Here is a 14,310-nt window from a genome sequence, read left to right as displayed (position 1 = left end):
CTTACAGGTTGCAGTGCCAGCTGGAATTAACTCCAAGATGTCCATGTCAAAAGGGTTGTATCAACCAGCAACAATCTTTATGGGCCACCAAATGTCAGCCTTCTCAAGCATTGGAGATTCCAGGACAGAGCAGGAATCTTCCCAACCCACAAAGAACTTTTCAATTCCTGACCCACATTCACACCGACAGACAGCCCCAAGCAGCAGAGTGGCAGACAGCGGTGTAGTACAAACTCCTAGTGACATGCAGTGCTTAAATAAGTCTGACAAAGTAGATGGCAAGACATCTCTTCAGACTGGCGAGAAGACGCCAGTCACAGCCCTGGCACTGTCTGAGGAGGTACAGATTCTTGGCTTGGAGATAGGAAGCAGCCCTCAGAACAGCGAGAGTAATTTATCTGAAGGTGGAAAGTCTGCAGAACTCCATTCCTTGCCACAGCAAAGATTAAGTCCTGAGAACAGAACCAGTGATTTACAGCGTGACAGTTGCAGCAGATCAGAGGGATTACAGGGAGAAATACTGACACGAGAACATATTGAAGTTGAGAAAGACAGTGCCAGCCCGCCTATCTCTACCGTATCAGTTTCCGAACACTGTGCATCTGAAAATAAGTGGTCTCCAGAGAAGCATTCTGCTGGGGCCGCTTTCTCAGGTGGGATGAGAAGCTGCATTCACTTCCTGGTTTTTGTTGATGTTTAATTTTTCCCGGGGGTAATGATCTTATGTAAGGACAAAATATGTCCTCATTTTATCTCTTTGTCAGAAACCAAAATGGTGACATTGTCAACAAATTATGTTGTAATGAGTTCTTCAGTGTGTACCTGGAAATAGTTTTGAAAGTGAATTTACTGATTTTTAAACTCAGTGATTTAAAAAAAATTACAAATATTTTTGAAAGCTGGAGGTATAGCTTAGTGGTAAAGCATGTGCTTAGCAGGCACGTGGCCCTTTACTTGATCCTTTTTTTGTTTTTTATTCTTTTATTGGTACATTGTAGGTATACAACACAACTATATTTCTCATTGGGAATTGTACCTTTACATAATGCATCTTGGTTCTTATTTTTTCCCTATTCCTAGCCCTGCCTTCACCCCCTCCACCCTTCCCTATTTACAAAGACTTTATTTCCATTTTTTCCATTTCTCATCATTTTTCCTTTCCCTTCTTTCCTTTCCCCTGCCCCTCCTACTACCCCTACCCCTTTGGACCTTTTCTTCCTATTTTGCATTATCGATTATTCATTCTAATCATTGGTACATTTTAGGTATACAATATAATGACATTCATCATTGGAAATTTGCACCCTTACATAGTCTCTCTTGGTTCTTATTTTTACCCTTGCCTAGCCCCCTATTTTCACCCTTACCCTTCAACCCCTCCACTCCTCCCTATTTACAAAGATTTTGTTCCTATTTTTCCATTTTCTCATATTAATCCCATTCCCTTCTATCCTTTCCCCTAGCTCTCCCACTTCCTTCCCCTTTGCCCCTTTTCTTCCTATTTCACATTACCTATTATACATTTAGTCCTTATTTACACTTTCAGTTTCTCACACCAGAGAAACTATTTGGTATTTATACATTTGTGTCCTATTTATTTCACTTAAGAGTATCACCTCAATGTGCATCCACTTAGCTCTAAATGTCTCTAATTTCTCACTTTTTTTATGGCTGAGTAGTACTCTCATTTTATTAAAAAACCACATTTCCTTTATCCAGTCTCCAGTTGATGGGCATTTAGGCTGTTTCCAAGTTTTAGTTATCACAAACTGTGCTGTTATGAACATGGGCTCACATATATCACTGTGGTATGATTCTTTTAATTCCTTGGGGAAGACCCCCAGCAGTGGAATAGCAGGGTCAAATGGGACTTCCAGTCCTAGTTGTTTGAGGTATCTCCATACTGATTTCCACAGTGGTTGCACCAGTCTACACTCCCACCCACCAGCAGTGGAGCAGGGTTCCTCTTTCCCCACAGCCCCGCCAGCATTTGTTATTGGTTGATTTCATGATAGCAGCCATTCTTTCTGGAGTGAAGTGGAATCTCAGCGTTGTTTTCATTTGCATCTCTCCAATGACCAGTGATGTTGAACATTTTTTCATGTATTTATTTGCTATTTCTACTTCTTTGTGTGTTCATTTCAGATGCCCATTTTTGGATTGGGTCTTTAAATTTGGGAGGTCTGATCTTTTTAAGTTCTTTATAGATTCAAGATAGTAGACCTTTGTCTGAGGAAGAGCAGGTGAAGATTTTTTTCCCACATTGTGGGTTGTCTCTTCACACTGCTAGTGGTTTCTCTTGCTGTGCAAAAGCTTTTTAATAAGAAGAGATCCCACTTGTTGATTGTTTGTGCTAGTTCGCGGGCAACTGCGGTTTTGTTCATAAAATCTTTTTCTACACCGATGTCTTCAAGAGTTCTACCTGCCTCTTTTCCAACTGGTTCAGCATTTCTATTTTAATATTTAGATCTTTAATCCATTTTGATTTTAGTTTAGTGCATGGTGAGAGATATAGGTCTAGTTTTAATCTTTGGCAAGTTGAAGCCCAATTTTTCCAGCACCATTTATTAAAGAGGGTCTCTTTCCTCCAGTGAGGGTGTTTGGCTCCTTTATCAAAGATGAGATGGCTGAGTGTGTCTGGTGTTGTTTCTGCATCTTATAATCTGTTTCACTGGTCCTCAGGTCTGTTTCTTTGCCAGTACCATGCTGTTTTTATCACAGTAGCTTTGTAGTATAGTTGCAGGTTGGGGATTGTGATACTCCCTGCCATGTCTCTGTTACCTAGAATTGCTTTTGCTATTCTGGGTCTCTTCTTGTTCCAAATGAATTTTTGGATTGTTTTCTCAAGGTCCATGATGTATGCTGCTGGGATCTCAATTGGAATTGCATTAAATCTATATAGCAGTTTTGGAAGTATGGCCATTTTCACTATGTTGATTCTTCCTACCAGGGAGCAGGGGATGTCTGTCCATTTTCTGATATCATCTTCAATCTGTCTTTTCAGAGTGCCATAGTTTTCAGAGAAGAGGTCTTTGATTTCTTTCATTAGGATGATTCCTAGGTATTTCAGTTTTTTGGATGCTATTGTGAAAGGAATTATTTGCCCTATTTCTTTCTCAGTGAGTCTGTCATTTGTGTAGAGGAAAGCTATTGATTTTTGTGTGTTGACCTTGTAACCAGCTACTTGACTGAATTTGATTATTAAGTCTAGAAGACTTTTGGTGGAGTTCTTGGGGTCTTCTATATAGAGTATCATGTCATCTGCAAATAATGACAATTTGACTTCTTCATTTCCTATCTTTATTCCTTCCTTTACTTGATATTAAGCACCACAAAAATAAAAAAATATATAAAGTTTTTTATTAAAAATAAAACATTTTGGAACTTTTAAATCCTGTCATTAATTATGGATTGTTTCTATGTGTTTTAACTGAAGGATTGTTCTGCTCTGTGTTACCTTGATTCTCCCTGGTGTTAGTGACCAGCAATCTGTGTGATGTCCCCCAGAGTTACACAGGTCCTTGGAGCACATGCAGGAAGAGCAGGAGGAGGGAAGTGTGTGCAGCAGCAGTGACCTCACGGTCTCTGTCAGTGAAGATGACCTGATTTTATACAGCCCAGAACCACAGCCAAATCCAGGCACCCAGACTGAGGAAGAAGGTGGGATACAAGCCTTAGCACTAATCCACACTGAACAGGAAAGAGATGTCCTCGCCACTGGAGAAAACGATTGTGTTTTGCAAACCCTGAGCTCTCCTGATTCAAAAAAGACATCCTCCACTAACTCCCTGAGACAGTAAGCCGTTCTTTTTTCTTTTCTTACTGTTCTTAAACATAGACAGTTTTAGAGACTCTTTCACTAAGAATGTATTGTTGAACACTCAGCCACAAACATATATGTTTCTTAAGTCTCATAAGTAGTCTTTTAAAGATAAGATCTAATTTTTTTCTTTCTTTTTTAAACTAGCTTTTTAAGAGTAATGATCACTGAATCATTGTGATTGACATCTTATATTATCCAGATAGTCCCCGTTTAATTTATAAATCACCGTACCTCTTATTCTTAAGCCTTTTAAAAAATAAATCCATTTTATTTTTATGGAATTTTGTTACCATAGAAGGTGACAGACAAATTTACTAGCATTTCACCTTTAGAGACTAAGAACTTTGTAGCTAATTACTTAATCTTTATTTAACTTGATATAGTGTCACTTTTCTCATACAACTAAATAAGCTAATAAGTTATATATATATTTGTTATATATATTTAAGCAAGATTTTCTTTTTTGAGTGTAAATGTGAGGACTTGGAATTTCTAATGCTAAATACAAATATCAGTGTTATACATTTTCAGCACTTATAATACCTAAGTCATGAAAGTTAATGTATGCTTTTTAACTATTGATTGGAGATACTAGGTGCAAAAATATATTATCGAAAGTTTTTGTGTATCTGATCTATAGACTATAAAGCTTGTTAACTGTTTAAACTGATTCTGTGATGTTTAAAAAATAGTACTAATAGAATCAAACCTCTCTTGGTGTGAGAAAAAAGCTAAGTAAACAGCCTGAGGTAGATTCACATTTTACACATGAAGAAACTAAGGATAGAGCGCAGAAGTGGCACAGTGAGCATTGGGCCGGAGCCCTCTTTACGGCCCACTCCCCAGCCTTCTCACCCCCAGAACCTGCAGTTAATCTGTGGCTGGTCAGCTTCCTCCCAGCATCCCTGGCAGCAGTGAATGTGCTTCACCTTGTGTATGCTCTGTGTGAGGTTGAGTTGAAGAGAATGTGCATTTGGGTTGTTGGGTGAAGTATTCTGTAAGTGTCACTTGGATCTAATTGATTGATGGACCTCTTTCATCACTGCTTGCCTGCTGGATCTATCAGTTACTGATAGAGATGTGTTCAAGTCCGCATCTATAATGGTAGATTTATGTACTTCTCTCTACAGCTCTACCCATGTTTGCCTGTGTATTTTGATGCTCTTATATTAGGCATGTGCACAGTAAGGATTTTTATAATATTCCAAGAAATAGAGTTTTTGTTATTTATCCTTGGTGTGCTCTGAGCTTTCCCAGTTATGGTTTTGGGTCTGTCATTAATTTTGGAAACTTCCCAGTCATTATTACTTCAAATGCTTTTTCTGTTCCTTTCTCTTTTTGTTCTCTTCCTGGTATTCCTATTATGTGTATGTTATATCCTTTGTAGTTGTCCCATAGTTCTTGGATATTCTGTTCCATGTTTTTCTTCCTTCTTTCTCTTTACACTTCAGTTTGGGAGGTTTATATTAACAGCATCTTCAAATCATTGAGTCTCTTCTTTTTCTCTTCCTCCTCTTCCTCCCCCTCACCACCCCCCTCCTTTTTCTCCTCCTCCTGCTGCCTCTTCTCCTCCTCCTTCCTCTTTTCTGTTTCTCTCTCTGTCTATCTGTTTGTCTCTTCCTCCGCCCCCAGGCTCTTACTACCTTGTCTCAGCTAGTTCCTAAACACTTAGGATGAAAGAGGGTCAGGGGACCTCAGCCTCCTGAGTAGCTAGGACTATAGGCACCACAGCTCTATGCCTGGCTAATGATTCTTTTCTTCACTATTTCCAGTCTTCTAGTGAGGCATGCTCTGTTGAGTTTAAGGTTTTCCTTTTTTGAGTTATGTAGATCATTTTAAATTAATTATTCTTGGCAAGGTGTGGTAGTGCACGCCTTTAATCCCAGTACTCGGAAGGCTAAGGCAGGAGGATTGCTGAGTTCAAAGCCAGCCTGGGCTACAAAGTGAGTTCATGGCCAACCTGAACTGTATAGTGAAAGCCTGTCTCATAAAGACAAAAACAAAACAAAACAAAACAAATTAATTGTTCTAAGCCCACATATTAAAGAATTAAGATATTTTCCCTTCCAATTATAGTACCATAATTAAAAACACTGATTAATTTCCATTTGGATTCAACCAAAGTTTTCTGAACACCTACCAGTCCCAAAGCTCTGTTCCTCAAACTGTGAAACTATGGCAATTTAAAATGTGGCTGGAAATTCTTCAGCATTCCTCTTGTCCTTCCTTTGAATATTGGTGGACTTATGACTGTTTCCAACAAATAGAGCATGGTGGAATTGATGCCGCATGACTTCTGAAGTTGAGTTACGAAAGGCCATGCTGTTTTTACCTTGTTTGCTGGAACACTCGCTGAACTATGAACACCTGTATAAGAGTCTGCCTGTTCTGAAGTTGCTGAAGAAATTATGTGTAGGTGCCTGGCATCTAGTCCCTGCCAAGCCTTCTCCCTCTAGCCACCCTACAAGGAGCCCAACAAGTAAGTGAAGCCTTCTTGGACCCCCAGAAAAGTCTGTCAACAGCTGTCACCAAATGACCTCTCCTGATAACATGTGAAACACAGGCGTCACCAAGCAAGCCCTGCCTGATTTCCTGATCTATAATATCATGAGATATAATGCATTGGCTGTTGCTTGAAGATGCTGGGTTTTGGGGTAATTTGTTCAGAGTCTACAGATAAGGAAAGGAGAACATTCACTTAACAGTAAGTGTTGAGTGCCTTGTCTGTGCCTGGCAGTGGTCCTGCTTTTATGGTGCTCGTGATTGTATTTATTTCAAGGAAATATAAACCAGTAAGTAATCACGCAAAAAAGTGTGATGATGAAGAACAGTTACATGAAGAGAGAAGGCATGGGTACGATATATTGTTGTAAGATAGGGAAAGTCTGTCTGTTAAGATGGAACTTGAGTGGAGGCCTGAAGAAGTGAGGGAAGTGTCCCATTACACTGTGTTCCTCCCTTCTCTACCCACAGAGGCTGCTGAGTGCTTTGTCATTTACTTCTCACCCTTGTGAATGTTTATTTCTCAGTGGATATTTCTCCTCTCCTCCCACACCTGGGAGGCGGGTGGGATATGTCTGGAAGAAGAGCATAGCAGGTACAGGGAGCCACAGGGCGGAGGCCACATCATGGAAGCCTGCCTGGTGTGCAGTTGCTACCTGATGCTGCCTCTCAGCAGCTCATTGGGAATACAGCTGAAGTAGCATCAAGGATATTTTATAAGGCTAAAAAAGGAAGCTCGAGAAACAAATTAGATTCATTAATTTAAAAAAAGAAAAAAGAAAAGAAAACTAGGCAGAGGCAGTTGAGCCTTTTGCTCCATCCACATTGATTTTTGTGTCTTCCAGCCTCAAATAGGCTGATGAAGTGCTGTGTGCTTTCTTCAAGCCTGAACAAAGTGCTTGCAAAGTTGGTTTGTTCTCTTTTGGAGTGTGACTGAAAGCAGAATGTAATGCTGCCTTTCAAACTAAGTAGAATGAAAGCCTTGGTTTCTCAAGATCTAAAAAATGTAATCACATAGATTGAATCCCATTCAGTGATTTTAATTTAACCCCTCTTCAAAATTAAATATGGGAAAGAAGTTATTGCATCTGAGGAAGATTTGCTGCTGGAAGTATATCACCTAGAATAATAGAGTAGAATGATGTTCTCTTAGAGTTTACCCTAAATTCATTTTATGAGGAACTGTAAGTATATTTATAAATATACCATTTCTTCAAATATGATGATGCCTTCAGGTGTCTGTTCTTAGAGGCTATTTTTTCCAGCAGTTACTTTTTTTTCCTGACATGACCTTTGACCCTTCAATACAGGTAGCCTGTGTACCTTTTCTTGCCATCCCACAGATTCTGGGCTTTGTTTCCAGAGTAAGGTTGAGTATTACACCATCGGGAAAATAAGCCAGTGCCATTAAATGTGTTCACCAGGGCAACTCCTTCGTGTTCTGCTTGCCACATCGTTCCCCAGTCTTGTCTATGTCTCTCCTGTTAACTCACCTATTTTTATCTGAAAAATCTAAGGTTTTCCTTATCCTTATTTTTATTTATTTATTTTTTTGGCACTAGGGATCAAACTCAGGACTTTGCACTTGCAAGGCAGGCGGCAGAACTACTGAGCTAAATCCTCGGCCCCCTTATCCTTATTTTGGTTTAAATTTTCAAAAGTTCAGAGTGAGATTTACAGTGAGGTAGTCTTCAGACCTCATCATCAGCAAAGTAGGTGGTAATCACAGTAAGTGTCACTATACAGAGGATATTAAAAAACTCCATTGTCCAACTTTCAAGCCCAGTTTCCCTGCCTTTCCTAGTCATCCCATTGTAGGCTGCTGGCCTCAGCCAGAGCCTGGGTGACCTGGAACAAGAGAGATGGGCACTGAGAAGCACTTATAATGGTACTCAGGCATACAGGTCACTCAAAGACTGAAATCTAATCACAGGACGCTAGAATATCCCCAACACACCCACACACATTTGTGTGCACATGCACACACACACTCACACACACACCTTATTGCCACATCATTACAGCTTTTGCATAGTAATGGAAATTCAGCTGAAAGAACTGTGCATCCAGGCCTTATTTAAGAAGTCTCTAGGGAAACTCAAAGACAACAAGGAGACAAAAATAAGGGCACCCAAGGAAATACTAGCCTCTGATACCTTCACTCTAGCTCCTACCTAGATGAATGTAAAACCTTTCCTTGCAGGCCTGTTTACTCTAAAAGGTAAATACCTAGTACATCATGTCTTGTTTCAACAGAAAATTAGAAGGCATACTAAAAGGAAAAATGCTTAGTTTAACTAGATAAAGCAAGTATCAGAACCAGACTCAGATATGGCACATGTTGAAATTATCAAACTGGGAATTTAAAATATTATGATTAATAGTGTAGAGCTATAATGTAAAAAATGGACAATATGTGAAACAGATAGATGATATAAGCAGAAAAATAGAAAATAAAGAATTAGGTCCAGGTGTAGCTCAGAGGTAAGGCACATGCTTAGTATGTGCAGTACCCTGGATTGAATCCCCAGGACCTTAAAGGAAAGAATCAAAAAGAGGTGCTAGAGGAAAGGGGAAGTGGGAGGGTTATGGGAAAGGAAAGAAGGGAATGGAATCAATATGAGAAAATGAAAAAATAGAAACAATGTCTTTGTAAATAGGGAGGGATGGAGGGGTTGAAGGGAGGGCAGGGGAAGGGGAAAAAAATAAGAACTAAGAGAGATTATGTAAAGGTGCACATTTCCAATGATGAATGTCATTATATTGTATATCTAAAATGTACCAATAAAATAAAAATTTTTTTAAAAAGGTGCTAGAAGTAAACCATAGTAATAGAAATGAAGAATACCTTTGATGAGCTTATTGGTAGTTTGGACACTAGAGGAATCACGAAGTTTCTATTGAAGATTTGTCAGTAAAAATTTTTATGTCTGTCTTACTTCACTTAGCATAATGTCTTCAGAGTTCATGTTATACAGCATGTATCAGAATTGCCCTCTTTTTAAGGCTGAGTAATATTCTAATATAGGTACATACTGCATTTCTGCATACCACATTTAATCATTCATCTATTGATGGGTATTGGAGTGCTGATATACTTTTGAGATCCTGATTTTACTTCTTTTGGATAAATACCAGAAGTTAGATTTCTGTTCCGTGGTATGGTAGTTCTATTTTTAAATTTTTTTGAAGAATCTCCATATTATTTTCCATAGCATCTATACCAGTTTGCATTCCCAACAGTGTACAAAGGTTCCAATTTTGCCACATCCCTGTCAACACTTGCTGTCTGTTGTCTTTGCGAATAGCCATCCTCACAGGTAGGAAGTAACATCTCACTGTGATTTTGATATGCATTTTCCTGATGATTAGTGATGCTGAGCATCCTATCATGTACCTGTTATGTGTCTTATGGAGACATTGGAAAACTATCTATTCAAATCTGTAGCCCATTTTTAAATTGGCTAATTAGTTTTTTGCTGTGGAATTGTAGGAATTCTTTACATATTTTGGAAATTAGCCCCTTATCTAATATGTGGTTTATAACATTTTGTCCCATTCAATAGGTTGCCTTTTCACTCTGTTGACTGATTCCTTTGCTGTGCAGAAGCTCTTGTGTTTGAGGTAGACACACTTGTCTGTTTTGCTTTTGTTACTCGTGATTTTGGTGTCATATCTATGAAGTCATTGCCAAGACCAATGTTACAATGCCTTTCCCCTATGTTTTGTTGTAGGAATTTTTCAGTTTCAGGTTTTACTTTTAAATCTTTAATGCATTTTGAGTTGATTTTTGTGTATGGTGTAAAATAAGTCCAACTTCAAAAAGTGTGTATCCATTTTTCCCAATAGCATTTGTTAAAGAGCCTATCCTTTTCCCATTGTGTATTCTTGGTATCCTTCTCAAAGATCAATTGTCTGTTTATGTAAGGACAGAGTTCTGGCTTTCTGCCCTGTTCCATTGGTCTGTATGTCTGACTTTTTTTTTTTGGTACCAGGGATCAAACTCAGGACTTTGCGCTTGCAAGGCAGGTGCTGGAACCACTGAGCTAAATCCCTGGCCCTGTGTGTCTGTCTTTTCATTGTACTGCTTTGATTACTATAGCTTTGTAATATATTTTGAAATCAGAAAGTGTGAAGCTTCAAACTTTATTCTTCCTCAAGATTGCTTTGGCTATTGGGGTCTTTAATTGTACCATGTGAATTTTAGTACTATTTTTCTGCATCTGTTTTTTTAAAATGCCTTTGGAATTTGCATCAGGATTTCATTGAATGTGGAGGTCACTTTGAGCAGTATAGACATTTTAACAATATTAAACAATATTAGCTTTTCCAGTCTATGACCAGTCTATCTCTCTGTTTATGTCCTCTTCAATTTCTTTCATCAGTGTTTTGCAGTAAACTCTTGCCTTCTTGGTTTATTCCTTAGTTAACTTTATTCTCAACTATTTTATTTCTTTTTGGTGCTATCGTAAGTGGGATTATCATTCTGATTTCCTTTTCAGATAGCTGTTATTATATAAAAACACAACTAATTTTGTATGTTGATTTTGTGTCCAACTTTACTCAATTTGTTTATTCTAAGAGCATGTTTGAGTATGTGTAGTCTAGTTTTCAATGAATATGTCATTTGCCAACAGGAACAATTTTACTTCTGACTTTGATGGGTTTTATTTTTCTCACCTGATTGCTCTGACTAGGACTTCCAGTGCTTTCTGGCAAGTGTGGGCCTGTTTTTCTTATTCCTGATCTTAAAGGAAAGCTTTCAGTTTTTCATCACTGAGGATGGTATCAGCTTTGGAACTTTGCATTTATTACCTTTATTATTGTGGAGGTAATTTCCTTCCAGTTCTACTTTATTGAAAGTTTTTTTATCATGAAAGGATGTGTCACATGCTTTTTCTGCTTCTGTAGAAATGATCATGTGAATTTTATCCTTCATTCTGTTAATGTGATAAATCACATTGTTTGATTTTTTGGGGCTGTTGATTCATTTTTGTATCCCAGGCATAAATCTCACTTTGGCCAGGCGTATGAGCTTTTTAATGTCCCCTTGAATTTTGTTTGCTAGTATTTTGCTGACATTTTCATATCTGTAGTCACTGGTAATACTGATAGTTTTTACTTTTTGTAGTGTCTTTGTCTAGCTTTGGTATCGGGTTAATACTAAGTTAATGAAATGAGCTTGAAAGTGTTCCCTTCAACTTTTTAGAAGAATTTGAAAAGGATTGGTGTTACTTCTTGAAATGTTTGATAGATGTCACCAGTGAAGCCATCTTGTCCTGAGCTTTCATTTGAAGATAAGGTTTTTTATTGCTGACTTAGTCTTCTTAATCTTACTAGTTATTTTTATGTTCAGACTTTATATTTCTTCATGATTTGGTTTTGATTGTATGTTTTTGTCATATATGAGTAATCTATAAATGGACCCCCAGACAGATAGACAGACAGATAGATAAAGGAGAGATAATAGGATCATAGTAGTTTCTTGTGGTCTTTTTTTATTTCTTTTATTAGTTGTAATGTTTCCTCATTCATTTCTGATTTTACTTATTTTCTTCATTTTCTCTTTTTTTTTAGTATAATTATTTTATTTAAAATATTTTCATGAATATAATAGTTGTTAATAATTCCAAGGTATTTTCATTTTAATTGACATATAATATAAATACTTATGGGGTAAGTTATGATATTTTGATACATGTATACAAATTGTAGTGATCATAGCAGTTTATTTGGCAAAACTATCACCTTAGACATCTCTTTTCTTAGTCTAGGTAACAATTTGTCAATTTTGGTTTTTTTAAACTACTCTTAGTTTCATTACTTTTTTCTATTTTATATTCTTTATGTCATTTATTTCTGCACTGATTTTTATTATTTCCTTCTGTGCACTAACTTTGGGTTTAGGTTATTGTTTTGTGCATTCTTTTTTAACTTGGTTTTTATTACTATAAAGTTCCCTTTAATACTGTTTTTGCTGTCTCCTGTATATTTTGATATATTTTCTTTTTCATTAGTCTCACGATATTTTCTGATTTCCCTTTTGATTTCTTCTGTATTGATTGGTGTTTCAAAAGTATATTAATTTCCACACCATTGAATTTTCCGGTTTTCTTTAAGCTGCTGATTTTTAGTTTCACTGCATTTGGTCAGAAATATACTTGGTTATGATTTCAGCCTTCACAAATTTGTTATGATTTATTTTCTGATCTGACATATGATCGACCCTAGAGAATATTCTATATGTATTTGAAAAACATGTGTACCTACTCTGCTGCTGTTGGGCAGGATGTTCTGTACAAGTCCACGAGGCCCATCTGGTCTATGGTGTTGTTCAAGTCCTTGGCTTCTTTGTTGATTTTCTGTCCAGTTATTCTATCCATTATTGAAAGTAGGATAGTGAAATCTTCTGTTATTACTGCTTTTTCTTTGGATGGCACTCAGCAACAGCTTTCCCCATACTTTTGATCACTCCTCATAGAGACAGAACTGCCTCAGAAAGTGGCAGAAACAATGCAATAAGAGTGTTTGCTTAAGGTGTTTGAGCTAATTTTCTGTTTGTTTTTTTTTGGGGGGGGGTACCAGAGATCGAACTCGGGTCCTTGTGCTTGCGCAGCAGGTGGCAAAACCACTGAGCTAAATCCCCGGCCCTCGAGCTAATTTTCAAACTCAAAAGCGCATGAGGTTCTGGTTTTCTCTCCTGGATGGTCACTCTTAGGTGCTCCTACACACAATGCACGGAGTCTTAAAAATGAAGATGACAGTGACAACTCTTCTACCACTGTTTTTCTAGAATTCCTTTTGTTATTTGATTTGAAGTAAATTGCACCATTTTGGAGAAATATCACAATGGAGTGGTAAGATGTTCCATGCCCTCATTCTGGGGCCAAACAATGGCAGAGTGGGGAGGGGAGGAAGGCTGAGGAATGGAGGGGAAACTGAGATCAGGGCTCAGTGAGGGAACATAGAGAACTTCTGCCTCTGTTGGGGAGAACCTGCAGTCAGGCCAAGGGTTGCCAGAGCTGTAGCAAACTAGAATTCCCACAAAACACAGTTAAGATCTGAGTGCAGTTGATTCTGAGTGAAGCAGGTTTCCCATGGTTTCAGGAGGTAGGGAGGAGACTCCAGGAGTCAGGTTCTGACTGTTCCAAGCCCCAGATAAGATAGGACAGGACAGAGCAGGACATCGGCAGGCTTGAGAAAATGAGCCCAAGTAGCAGTAGGCCTCAGGCAGAGGCCATGGGTAGGTGCTCTAGTCACTTATCCCAGCTGAGCCTGAAGTCACCGAGCCCAGGCCCCAGATGCATTTCACGCTTCTCCCCAGATGTTCAAGTTAAGGCCTCAGACATTGTATAGCAAGAGATAAGCCACCTTTACTGTGCTCTGTCCATGTCCAAATTCCTGACCTACAGAAGCCATGAGCTTTATACAAAGTTGTTGGTTGTTTGTTATACCACTTAATTTGGTTTATGTTATAGTTAGCTATGTAATAACTAAAACAGTCATGATAGTTGGTTTGGCCATTGTAGGTGATCAGCCATGGCAGATTGGGGAGTGCAGAGGCTACATTGTGAGCAGAGGCCTGGAAACAACAGGCAGGGCCAGTACCTAGGAGCTGCTGGCCATGCTGTGCCAGCATGGGGCAACACTACAGGCTGGGGATGCATTCAGAGTGTGCACAGGTCCTCCTGACCTCTAGGCCCACCTAGTGAGCAGCCTGGCCCTGCTCTCCACTGGCCAAGCCATACCAAGGGCAAGGATTCTGGTGTTGACTCCTATTTAAAATAAAACAAAACTAAATTAAACAGTGAGGAGACGTCATGTAGAAGAACAGGGAAATAGTGAGCCAGAGCAGGATGCACATTTGTCATTTTAAGAGCCTCTTCAATTCTTTTCAAAGAAACAGGTATGGTATGATTAAAATATACAGTGAGTGCTTAAACTTAGGAAATTTATTATGGTAAAAGACCCCGCAAATCCTCCCC

At 38.5% G+C, this 14,310-nt stretch overlaps 1 protein-coding gene across 3 annotated transcripts in view; it reads left to right on the top strand.

Moving 5' to 3' along the window:
• The window catches only part of Kiz (kizuna centrosomal protein), a 102,163-nt gene that overhangs the window by 30,776 nt on the left and 57,077 nt on the right, over window positions 1–14,310 (top strand). For all 3 annotated transcript variants that reach the window (XM_013070755.3, XM_021255124.2, XM_013070756.3), the window contains exons 5-6: window positions 8–653; window positions 3,508–3,796. In XM_013070755.3, coding sequence (XP_012926209.2) covers window positions 8–653; window positions 3,508–3,796 — 935 coding nt within the window. The remainder of the gene's footprint in view (window positions 1–7; window positions 654–3,507; window positions 3,797–14,310) is intronic.

The sequence above is a fragment of the Heterocephalus glaber genome, unplaced genomic scaffold (genome assembly GCF_053883595.1).
Source record: "Heterocephalus glaber isolate CG9 unplaced genomic scaffold, H.glaber_assembly_v1.0 deba00001532, whole genome shotgun sequence".
In the NCBI taxonomy this organism is placed as follows: Eukaryota; Metazoa; Chordata; class Mammalia; order Rodentia; family Bathyergidae; genus Heterocephalus; species Heterocephalus glaber.
This window is presented reverse-complemented; position numbering and strand designations above follow the sequence as displayed.